This window comes from Epinephelus moara, chromosome 16, assembly GCF_006386435.1.
Source record: "Epinephelus moara isolate mb chromosome 16, YSFRI_EMoa_1.0, whole genome shotgun sequence".
NCBI classification, from domain to species: Eukaryota; Metazoa; Chordata; class Actinopteri; order Perciformes; family Serranidae; genus Epinephelus; species Epinephelus moara.
In genome coordinates, this window is record NC_065521.1 from 10,627,432 (window position 1) to 10,640,734 (window position 13,303).

General features: G+C 40.0%; 1 protein-coding gene across 1 annotated transcript in view; it reads right to left on the minus strand.

Moving 5' to 3' along the window:
- si:rp71-17i16.5 (phosphatidylinositol 4,5-bisphosphate 3-kinase catalytic subunit gamma isoform) overlaps positions 1 to 2,154 on the minus strand; it is a 22,363-nt gene extending 20,209 nt beyond the window's left edge. Inside the window, exon 1 of the mRNA XM_050066044.1 lies at positions 1,716 to 2,154. Coding sequence (XP_049922001.1) covers positions 1,716 to 1,961 — 246 coding nt within the window. The 5' untranslated portion in view covers positions 1,962 to 2,154. The remainder of the gene's footprint in view (positions 1 to 1,715) is intronic.
- Between the last annotated feature and the right edge of the window lie 11,149 nt (positions 2,155 to 13,303).

Genomic DNA, 13,303 nt, shown 5'->3' on the forward strand with positions numbered 1-13,303 from the left:
AGATATTACAAAACGTACATTTTACGGCGGCCATTTTGTAAATTCCAATATGGCCGCCATATAGACATCTGCGCAAATGCAAACATTGATTTTCTGAATCCTTATACAATAACCTTTCCAAAAATGTATAGTTTTGCAAATCCCCAAAAAAATCCCACAAAATTATATAGTGAACCTGACTACAGTAGCTGTCAACAATGGTGGAATGTAACTAAGTACATTTGCTCAAGTACTATACTTTAGTATAAACTCAAGATACTTGAAAATGAAACCTATTTAGTTGCTTTCAAGTTTGTAACCGAATGTTTTGATATAGTTTTGCTGTTGTTAAAAGTGGTCCCCAATCAATTAATAATCTTAATCTAATTTTCACCATTTCCCATGGAGACATGGGAGAAAAACAAAGTTTTCCTTATAAATTCAAGGTAACATGGCATGACTAATACATTTACAAATTATATATGTATATGTAATTAGGGATGTCCTGATCAATTTTTTTTTGCCCACGATTCCAGTCCGAGGCATTTAATATTGAGAATCTGCCGATACTGAGTCCCAATCCAATATTTCTATTATCCTGTATAATACAGCTGCACAGTGCACACTAAAATCAATCCAATGTATAGCCTGCGCTTGACAGTTGACTGGCTCTGCAATGCATTAAGAAAAAAATCCCTGCATCCAAGCTGTTCTTTCATGTTTATTTATTTATCTATTTTACAAAATAAAGTATAAAATAACAGACCTTCTCTTAAGTCTTCTTGGTGTTGTCACTGTTTTGAGGGAATGTCTCTGTCAGTGTAAGAGAGTATTCTCCAGAGTTTGTTGCTTCAGTGCATCCTTTGCCTGAGTTACCTGAATAAACTGTGTTCCACTCAAAGTGTCAGGGGTTTCCCTGGCCTCACTTGCAAAATGCCCATGTGTCAAACTAACACATACCAACCAGGAGGAGACTCAAAATGGCCACACATAGATGTAAAATTACAAAAAAAGACACAAACTACATCAAACAGACACTGAACAACAACGTAGTCTGTGTGTCCTGCCCCCGTGTAGGAGTGGTGGCAAGGGAGTCTCACACTGAGCTGAAATGACACGGGTGCTTGTAATTGCAGTAAGTGACATAACATACTGCATTTTGCTTTTGTTTTTGCACACACAGACACACTCACACAGAATCAAGCAGAGACAGAAAGTGGGGAACCAGAGATTTAACGAAGGCTGCACTCTGTTGCTGTGCATGAAAGCTTTGCAAGTGAAAACACCTGAGTGATCACTGATGTAAAACAAAGGATTAGATCAGCCTCTCTATAACTCGATTGGCCTCAGTACAGTACGGATCTTTGAGATTGGACTGGGAAACCCCTATATCTGAATGCAGAACTTTTGCTTGTAGTTGAGTATCACAGTGTGGTATTGCTACTTTTCCGTAAAGGATCTGAATACTTCTTCCACCACTGGATGTTGAGACATTTCAGTTTGATACAAAGCAGTGGACTGACTAACATTGCCATCACTCGAACCACAAGGCTAGCATTGCATCACAAGGGCTATTCTATCCATTCACAGTCTCCTTCTACAATGGGAATCTAAGATGTACCCAGTGGCAAAGACCAGCTATGCATGTGTATATATTTAAAAATGCATAAAACCTTCAGAAATAGAACCGAAAAAGCAAATTTGAACAGTAGGTCATACACAAGGGGTTTACCTACCTGTATACAGATGCGCAGCCGCAGCTGGTAGACACTGCACTGCGCAGGGAGGATGACTGATACTGACTCGCTGTCCATATTGACATTGAAATCCTCATCTACAGACACCTGCGGTGGACCAGGCCCAGGCTTAAACTCACAGATAAACCTCAGGTTGTTCTCGGAGCAGCTTTGAGTTGTCGTTCCAGATAGAAGGTCCACTGGATGTGGAACGACAGACCGATGCAGGAGCAATGTAGGATCCATCGATACTTAGGAGAGTCAATCCTGGAGTTCAGAAAAAAAACCAACCTCTGAATCTAACTGATTATCAGACCAATTCCTGCAGTATGATTCACAGGTTGCTATTAAGACATTGCAGGTGTAGCGCATTACTACCGAAAATCATTTAAAAACTCTGAGGAAGACAGGTGCTGCTTTCTTAAGATCCTAAGGTGGAGTGTGTGTGAGTCTGTACCTGTTTGACTGGGTGAGACTCTGTGTTTCCTTTTTTGTGTTTGCTGTTGGACTTCCTCATTCTTTCATAAACACCTGTGTAGAGATGAATACTAACGAAGCATTTACTGGCATTGTAAAGGGGTTGACTTCCTTGTTCCCTTTTTGAGCTACGATAATAAATTACAGTAACCTTTTCGGACGTGTTCACAAGTTCACAGGCCTAGGTACATAGTACTTTTACAGTATTTTACTTTAAAACAAATGCAATACATAATGAAATGTGTTTCCCTTGGTTTACCAATCAGCATTTGTCATGCACTCAAAACTATGGTAATAAAAACAAAGAGAAAAGTGTTCATTATCAAATAGGTCAAATGGGAGCAGTGCTAATGTCTGACAGGAATGCACCAAACCAGTTTGGGTTGTTCGGCTTGCTACTCTGATGAAGCACTGTAAAATGGATTATGGATGCACCTTAAATGCACCTGTCTTTAACTGAAAGGTGGAATCAGTGATATTTTACTAGGTCTTTGCACACAGTTGCCATAATATGTCAGGGAGGATTTTCAAGTGCTGCTTGCCATTGCCAGTCACTTTACTGTTACCTCAACAGCTGCTGTAATTCTGTGTCTCTTAACCAACCACCAAGCTATCTGCACTTGTGCCACACTATTTACGATATTCATCAGGCCTGCCGTTGGGGTGAAAGGGTGCAGATGACCCCCTACTAGGGCGAAGGAGGGTGGTGGGGCATACAAAGATCTATGGTTGACCTTTAATTTGGATCAAGTACAACAATACTTACTGACTTATATCACTGACAAAACAAGTTACATGTATTAATATGATAAATAAAAGTATTTTTTATTATTAAAACACATTTCAATGTGCCATCTGATCCCCCCGCAGGTACTTTGAAATGGTTCAGTCCATCTGACAGAGGGGGTCAGGGGTGTGATGCGTTAATGTAAAAATGTGAGGGGGACTGCTGTCTGACTGGCAAAGTCAGAATGCCTCACCAAAAATCAGGGGCTTCTAAAAGAAAAGCCAGGGTACAGGGCTGGATGGTGAGAAGTGAGGCAGAGTCATTTTTAGCAAATAAGTTTTAGAGCTACAGTGAAGACACTTTCATCATATTGAACTAAAGGACCTAAGACATCCACTGGTACCAACCATGTTATGCTATCTTGTCGGAGAGGGGGCCAAATAATGCTCCAAAGTTACACAACATTTTTTCACAAAATATTTTCCTATTTTCTTTTAATTTTGCTGTGTTGATGTTCCAGGGCATGTAGCCCCCAGCCAATAACAGCACACAGGTAAGGACTTTTTTAAAGGTAACAACAAGGTGCCAGACCATAAGTAGCATACATCCAAAGAAAAAGCTATGAACACGGCGGACACAGCATCAAAAAAATACAAATATGGAGATACACAATGCTAAGCAGACAATGCTTGTTCCAAAACAAGAGTGAGTCTGGGGGTGTCTTTCATTATATTGGCAGGCACTGTAGGAGAGGATGGGGATGAAGAGTGACGTAGAGTGGGCTTGTTTTCTGTTGAACTGGGGGGGGGGGGGTCAACATGCCAAAGAGGAAGGCAGATGTGTTACCATACAGGCTCTAGACCTGTGCCTGACTAACATGAAAGGCATAGTCCACCCAATAATCTAAATGTGTCTGTTTTCTTACTTTGAAAATAGTCTAATAGTAAAAATAAAGCAACATTCCACATTGTAGATCATGTACTGGTCCAATATTGAAATGAATGGATAGGATAGGACTCACTCTATAGGCTCAGGAGCCTGGGCTAGAATGACTTTCATCTCATTCCATTAATTCAGAAGTGAGAAACATATGGATCCTCTAATAAGGATTTATTTTTCTATTAGACTATTTTCAAGGTAAGAAAACAGTTCACAAAGTTTGATTTTGGGGTTGTCTATGCCTTTAAGTAGTAGCTAGGTTAATGTTTCAGTTTTCAAAGTACCCTAATGCAAAAGATTCTATCAGATGTACTGTACTGTGGCCTTTGTTCTGTTGTAACTGTTTTATTTTATTTTTGCTTGTCTTTATTTTATTGTATCTTTGTTTTCAGTTTTCTATTTGAACTTTTTAACTCTTTCTTCTATAGCCTATTAATATTTTATATTGCCTTTGTGTTGCTTTTACATTTTTACCAAATTGATACTGTATGTTGATATTTTTATGTAAAGCACTATGAGTCACCTTGTTTTTAAAATAGCTTAATTTAATTTTTTTTTTAAAGCTTTCAGTAGCTACAGATGGATTTTAGTTGTTCAACTACCCAACGAGATTAAACTCCTGCATACCTGAGTGAAAACTACTGTAAGGGGTTGCCTATTATAAAAGCTAATATCAAAAAGGCAAAAGCCTAACTAAACCAACACTCAAAAGACTATTAAAATTAAATAATATACTCTATATTTCGTGGTGGAAAGTAACTGAATGCATTTACTAAAATATTGCACTTAAGTACAATTTTAAGGTAGCCTACTTGTACTTTGAGTATTTCCATTTTATGTAACGTTAACTTTATACTTCTACTCCACTACATTTCAGAGGGAAATATTGTACTTTATACTCCACTACATTTATTTGACAGCTTTATATTACTTGAATAATCTTATAAATTACTCTTTATTGTTAAAGATTAAACCAATGGTCCCCAAACTGTTTGGCTTGTGGGCTTTACTGATGTCAAAATGTAGCGTTATCTGTACAACTAGCTAACGTTAATCCATTGTCTCACTGCTTGACTGAGCACCAGTTGAAATGCCAAGCCACAGACACACGTTAGCATTCACCTGTAGTCTAGACACCTGACACAATATAATTCTGAAACTCTGAAAGTGAGAAAGTAAAGTATATTAAACTAGCTAGATAGCTACTTACATTAATTTTTTTTTTTTTTCGGATACACCGACCCTTTTCTTCTAGACTTTTTAAATGTTATTGGACCGAATGGATCAAATCCTGACAGTGAAACGAGTCATTTCATGGGGCTTTTGATGCTCAAAAACTAAATCCACTGATTTACAGATGTCTCTTTCACAATGTAAGTCAATGGGGGCAAGTTTTTTTAGGCCCAATGGCATCATGTGACTGACCTGGAAGTTGTAATTCCAAGATCGACCATTATGTAAAATTAGTTTCAAAGTTCGACGCTGTTCCTGGTGGCTTGGTTTACAAACAGTAAGCAACAAGTCCTGCATAGTGTACCTTTGGCCAAATGTTGTGAGTGTTTAAACATAACCATACAGAAGCTGAATCATGCTTTAGTTGGTATTAAACATTGTAGAGAAAACAAGTGAAATATGTTGTCAGTAAACATTTAAGAGAACATTCAGAGTCAACATTTTGCGACCTGGCACATCAGTAGGTCAATACTTCATTGACAGAGAGATCTTTGTGAATTTAGTATAATGTTGTAGGTACTGGACTTCCCTTTGGTTAAGTGGAATCAAAGGGAAGTCCAGTGGCATTGTACTTTATAGAAGAATAACCTAGAAGAGGAAGTTGGGCTGGCTGTAGTTCTCCTTTGAATTCTTGTGCTGTAAAAACATCAAAACCAGTCACAGGACTGTCAGTCTCTTTCCATGATTTAGGAGTTTGAGGATTTTTCTGTGGCAAAGTATATCAAGGTAGCTGAGCATGACCCATTTTTCAGTCGCTGAGGTATTATAATAGTGGCATATACATGTGTAATGCTGCTTCAGTCGGTCATGTAACAGATGGTGAGAATTAGAGAATTGTTTCACTTCCTCCAGACAGCTTTGTAATATGTCTGTTTTATTTATGAAATACATTACAAAATGTGGCTTTACATCAATATATGAATTTATATTGTTAAAACATGTATTACCTCATTGCTATGTGTTCTGCAAACCAGCTGTGTTTAACAAAAAAACAGTATTAAGAATAAGTTGTATCTTTCTTTCACTTTCTTCCAAACCAAATGAAACTCTAGTGAAAGTTCAGTCAGGAAGACGGTACTTTTCATGCTCAGGCTGTAGGTTTCTTTCTCATCCTGCCATTCACTCCTTGCATGTATGCTCACTCTCTATCTCTAAGTGTCATTGTCTGGGTAATTGAGTCATCAGCTGATTCACAATCAGCCAATAGCACATTAACACACATTCTCTGTCAGCCTATCAGCTTACTGCTCCTCATTTTAAATATGGTTCTTTCTCTGCTGTAGTTCTTTCTTGCTGCTGTCATGTGCACCCTCCACCTTCCCATCACCACCTAGTCTTCACGGATTCATCAGCCTCATACACCTCAGCAGTCAGCAGCCTCAGAGTCATCAGCCACCACCAGCACCAGTGTTTGGACTTCATGGGGGGATTTATCCTGCTGCTGCTCAGATGTCTCTCAATCACAAAATATTTCCCTCTGGTGTCCAAGTGCCAAAGACTGTCCACTCATATTCTGTATTAAATATTATCTTTACTTAATTCTTCTGTCTGTCCTGATTGAAATGCATGTGCTGGCCAGATCAAGATCTTCACATCATGAAGAGGTGGTGCTCAAGGAAACACTACCACTTTTTTCCACAGGGGCCATCAAAGTCAACACAAAGTGAAAGTTCCTTGTATTTGCTTTAAATGCTGCCTGGAGCTCACATAGGTGAGTTGTGAAAAATGATGCTGATTGATCAGGTTGACTTTTAAACATTTGTTTATTAAAACTGTCTGTTAAGAAAGGCAACCATTTTTCTGCCATTATATAACTAATGTTGTGAAATTGACATTCTCAGAATAAACAACATTGGTTGGTTGGGAAAAGTTGAAATAATTTAACTATTGAGGAGATAGGAATATCACCACCACAAGGAATCAGTGAAAACACAAGGAAAACAATCAGCACCTACTTTTCGTTGCCACTTGGTTGCGATTCATCTTTCTGTCTTCACCTATTGAGATGTGAAACAAACAAAAACAATGATGTTTGTACATGTATGTTTTCACCAACCAATCCTGTTCAATTATGTAACGGATTACATCAAAATTACTTTTGAGGGACCATTGAGGAATTGAGGATTGAGAAATAATGAGAGAGCTTCAGAGGTGCTGGTGTCCACTCAGGTGCAGGGAGTTTCCTGATGACCTCTCCACCCACCAGCTCCTGGGCCAGGAAGCAGCCTCAGAAGCAAAGGCCAGATAGACAGACGTCACAAAACTTTAAAAAATTACAACTATTTACCTGTTGGGGATACAGTTCTGAAAAAAATATATCACTCATCAGCCTGATGTTCTTTGGTGTTTTCTCAAAGAATTTGATCAAATTTGTTCAAGAGTTGTACATTTTTCTTAAAATCATTCAATGAACTTAATAGAGAAGAGAAATTTCTTGAGGGATAATGATCAGAAACTTAGGGCTGCAAACATTTTATACCATCTGTTTTAGTCTGTGTGTGTGTGTGTAATATCAGATCAATAATTGCTTTGCCAGTTTCCTTCTATCCTCAGGAAGTCTCCCCAAATGAACAGCTGAACCACTTGAACCACCACAGCTGCAGAGCATCCACACCAAAATCTATTTGTAACATAACAGCAGACTTTTTCCACAGAAGACATTTGGATGTGTTAAATATTAAAACTAATGATAATAAACTGACTCACAAACATTTTTGTAATGTGGCCTTTTGCCCTTGCTGAGACTCGTTGGTCAAATTAAGAATCTGTAGACCCACTGCAAAGCACCACAGCTGGTGTTATACAGTGTGGATTTAAGCAACACCATTATAAACTCCATATTATTATAACCTGGACAGGACAAGGAAAAAATGTTTTATTTAATCAGGGAAAATTGACTTTGTAGTTTTTAGTCGTAATAAAAATGTCCTGGCAACTTTAATGGAGCTGGATTCATCTTAAGAAAGGCTGCTGTGTTCCACATGTTTTCATGAAATAAAGCTGGAATCTGAGTGTATCGGTGTAGAAAGCTCTGAAGGTCAATTATCGTCAAATCCTCGCTGATCCTTTTGTTGATTTTAGTTAAGTTAGCGGTGCTGCGCCATGTGCGTAAAATGCGCACAGCGCCTCCTTTAATGTGGAGACGCACATATCGGCCCAGCTGCTGTGAAAAAAATCTGAAAACGCACAATGATTTGGTAAAACGCAATTTAACCTATTACATGATCTGCCTGCCTCAATCACATTCAAATAGAATGATGATGGGCATTTTAAAGTATAATAGAGTAAGTCAGGTGTGGAGGCTACATTTTTACATATGGACAGCTATGGACTGTATCTCAGGTGTTTTGCAGACTGATTAAACCAACCTGACTGTAAAAATGTAAAAATGAAATGGACGTGAAGGATTCCATGGTTGCTATGGGTTGTCTCCAGGTGCATTACTTACAAAAGATCTTCATTTAAACACAAACAAAACAGACTGCGGTCAGAAAGTTTTTCACAAGTTGAACTTGACGCCTTCTTTCAAACGAATCGCTTGTGCTGAGGACTTCTTGCATCCTGACAAGGACAAAAGATTCACACAGACTCACTGAAAAGCGACGCAACTGACTTCCATCATGGAAACTGTAAGATTTGAACTTTGACTCTCTTGTGTTTTTTCTGCGTTTTACCCTGGAGGCTTTCAGAGCTCTCAAAGTTCACTGACACATCGTTAACTGCCATTAGCACAAAATTAAATAGCCTACTGTCATTTTAACTACCCCTAAATACCTAATTTTGAAATCTAAATGCCATTGAATTCATAGCGTTTGAATATTTTTACACCAACAATGTAAAAACATGAGTTTATTTGATATGAACTCACCTCCTGGTTTTACAATTTCAAAAACTGAATTTTTTATGTGTTCAGAAATTTTAGATTTTAATTTCAAAGAGGTGAATTCAGAACAAACTAATAAATAAATTCTAAATAAAAAACTAAATAAATTCAGATACATCGAAGTCAAAGTAAAATATTGTGACACTTTATTTTGATAGTTCACCTACAGATAGTTTATACAGTATCTAACATTTCAACAGCTTCTTAGTTGAGATTGAACAACTGTTTGGCTTTGTAAGTCAATATTTATCTATAAAGTATATGAGATAGTTTACCACATATTGTAAGAACAATTTCATTCACCTTAGACTATTTACTTAACCTGTGCTGCATAGGTTGAATGGATAGTTTGAGTTTGACTTAATTATTCTGAGAATATGTAGGTATGTTCATGAGATGTCAGATAATCTGTTAAACATCTACAGAATAAAAAGCCAAACAAAACATGCTGAATTGTTGAATCTTAACTAATAAGCTGTTGAAATGTTTCACATACTCTACAAACTATCTGTAGGTGGACGATCCAGCTCAAGTTTTACCAAAATATTTCAATGCTGTAAACTCAGTGGTGTTTGAATTGACTTTCACACACTCCCCCACTCTGGGGGTCACATGGTACATCAAGGTCATTTTTATTAACATTTATCAATTACAGGGGAAACTGTAGTGGATAAAAACATCTCTTTATACAATACCAAAAAAGCCTATAGACAATCAAAATGGCGGCCTTAATGATTATAATAATTTAATCATTTTATGTGTCTCATAAAATAATTTCTAACACACATTTATATCACCCAGCTTCCAGCTGGGATATGCAGTGATACTGTGTATTTAAGTGTAGCCTTGAGTACAGCTCTGAAGTACTTGAATTTAATATTTAATTCCCAGCAGATATTTGAACTTAGTGGTGTGTGGGAATAAACAGTTTTTTTTATTTATTTGTTCATTTATTTTTTGTAGTAGTGGTGGTAATATGCAGCACTGAAACTGAAACACAATACCAACTAACGTTAAACGTCCTTAAGATGAGTCCTGCTTTATTACCCGACCTTGTTGTCCTGTCCTGAAGAGGGCCCCTGTGTCAAAATTTAAAGACCTTCATTATTTTCCTTTCATTCTTTTTGTCTTATTACATATTGCATCTTCATATATGAAAACATTTATTCATGTTGCCACAGTAAATCTAAGGCCAGGTGATGTTTCAGCACAGAGAAACTGTGCACACTGCACAGAGTGTGTGAGGAACAAAGGTTAACAGGGGCCCAGCAGCACATTTTGGCCTGAGGCCCCTGGGCAGGTTGATCTGACCCTTTAATGGGCAAATTTTAGGAAACAAAAAACTCCATGTATTGAAAGGAAGAGGCCTACATGCTCTTAAAGAGTGATGTCATTTTCTAGAGGATTTTTTTTTTTTTTCAGATAATTTTGACTGAACCTGGTATCATTCAATGCTGTTTGTTGCATTAGTTGTTCCCTTATTCTAACATGAGTGTGTCTTGTAGCCTTGTGATGTGCTGTTCCACCTGGGAGACCACGACTACTGCAGAGTGTCTGCACGCAGGCCAGGAAGATCCAGGCGGCCTGCCTCCTGCAGACAGTGTCCGTGCTGCAGGGACGACCAGGTCAGACATTTGACTTTATATTTTGGATATTGCTTTTTGGGCTCATTTACATCACAGTAACTTTCTTGTTAAGTCGTTTTTATTGTTTTTTAATTTAAAGGTCTCACATTGTAAAACGTCAGATTTACATGATCTACTTTATTAAGATTTATATTATTAATACTGTGAAAATATCAAAAGTCCTTAAAGACTTATGTAAAGTTGTGATGTCACAACTATACAATGGACCAAGTTAAGTGACAGACGCTGAAATGGAGCATTTGTCTCTTGTGAGATGATAAAAGTATGTTGCTAAATAAAATGTTTCCTGGTGCCTAACGTTCTCCCATGTGTTGCTGGACTTCTCCAGGTGCCAACTTCAGAGCCGAAGCACCAGCCCTCTGCTTCGGCTGCCAACGCTCCCCAGAAGAGGAAGCGGACCTCCGTGGCTAGTCCCTCTGAAACTCCACAGGTGGTCAATTCTGTTCCCACTCCTGAGCCCTCCACCTCAGCTGATGACATGCTGTCTTTGTTAAATCTAGTCCCCAGGCCTTCTGCCACCATCTCACCAGCCGACCTGCCGGTGTGCTCTGATGTGGCCCCCAGCCCCCAGCCCTCTGCTGCTCCGCTGTGCGACGACGGCCCTCTGATGATCCACAACCGCTCCGTGGAAGAGTACCAGAGGATCTACCACGAAGTCGTGGATGACATGCTGAGGTGTGTTTGAGTCTAAATCATGACTCTTTCCATCAGATCATCATGACAGTCTTTATTCTTTCATGCATTTTTTCCATATTGAAGCTTTTTAATCACATGTATCATTAGGATTTAATTGCTGTTTCTTCTGCTCCTCACAGATACAACGATGGCCGACTGCGTCCGTACAGTCTGGCGCTGGGACGTCGCATTAAGCAGCAGCTGTGGGAGCGACTAGACCGTCCCACGTTCACAGAATCAGCCAATGAGGATGGACTGGTTCGTGTGAACGCGTCATACGGGGTTGGAGCCCATCCTCCCCTGTATGATGTGGACACTTCGGGGGAACCAGAGCCATGGACACCCCCACAGAAAAGAGCTAAGCACTAAATAATACTTACATTAGCTCAAACCTGTAAATAATAGTTTAAGTATGCTTTAAGCATGTTCTAAGTTTAAGTGTAGTTTAGCTCAAACCTGTAAATAGTAGTTTAAGTATGCTTTAAGCATGTTCTAAGTTTAAGTGTAGTTTAAGTTAAGTGTTGTAGCTGTGTGCTGCAGATCTAACCTCTGCTTCCAGCCTGCAGAAGACATCTGCTGCCTCCACCCTCTGCTTGCAGCTTTCACCATCCGTCTGCTGCTCCATGCTCCTCCTCCACATTTTGGAAGACATCTATAGAAACATCTCCTCCAGCAGGCTTAAAAATGTCCCGCTCCATCTTCCACATAGAGCCTCATAGCCACCTCCAGATTTAAACCCTGACACCTACAGCCTCACAGCCACCTTCAGATAGCAGCTGTCTGCTGCCTGAGCCTCCACCTGCAGACAGCAGACAGCTGCAGAGAAATGCTCAAACCACCACTTCCACCAGCAATATTCCACCAGCTCCACCTCCGCAAAGTTCTTAACAGTGATATGCCATCTGCAGCCTCTGCCAGGGACCTGCAGCTGCTGCCTCCACCTGCAGATTCTGGCAGACAGCTGAAGCCAAACCTCCACCTACAGCCTCTGCCAGTAACCTGCAGCTGCCGCCTCCACCTGCAGATTCTGGCAGACAGCTGCAGACTCACCTCCATCTATGGTCATCTATGGCACAATCTCCATGTACTGCCTCCGTAAGAAGCCTGCAGCCACCTTCACCTGCAGATTTTTGATGTGGGCTGCGTCCACACCTCCACGAACAGCCTCTGCCAGTAACCTGCAGCTGCCGCCTCCACCTGCAGATTCTGGCAGACAGCTGAAGCCAAACCTCATACAACCTCTGCCAGTAACCTGCAGCTGCCGCCTCCACCTGCAGATTCTGGCAGACAGCTGTGGCCACAGCTCCATCTATGGTCTCTAAAGTGTCCTGCTACACCATACACCAATGGCCACTCATAGCCACCTTCAGATAGCAGCTGTCTGCTGCACAAGCCTCCACCTGCAGACAGCAGACAGTTGCAGAGAAATGCTCAAACTACCTCCACCACCACAAAGTTCCTTAGAATGATCTACAGCCTCCACCTACAGCCTCTGTCAGGGACCTGCAGGTGTCGCCTCCACCTGCAGATTCTGACAGACAGCTGTGGCCATAGCTCCATCTACAGCCTCTTCCAGCAACCTGCACAGCGGACTCCTATCCTGTTGTCATGTGAAGACCTGAGTGGAACGGCAGGGACCAGAGATTCACACGTACGTAAATATATCCTTTCAGATAACATGCAAAAACAGAGCTGTGCTATAAAAGCATGCCAGGCTGAAAAATGTAAGCCTCGTGTCTGTTGACATTTTATTTACATCATCTTCTTTTTCTCACAGCTTTTTCCATACCTTGTGTCGAAGAAGAGCACACACCCATCGACATAAACCTGACTTTCTGTGATGCCCGACTTCATCAGCCAGAGAGGGCTCTTCTTCCACCCACTCATCTGGACTCAAGGTAGTGTGGCTGGTGTTTAATAGCAGTATGAGATATTTAATAGTCAGTGTCTTGCCATGCATTTTCACCTTATCTGATTTCTAAATGCATGTTAGAAATGATGAAGCCTG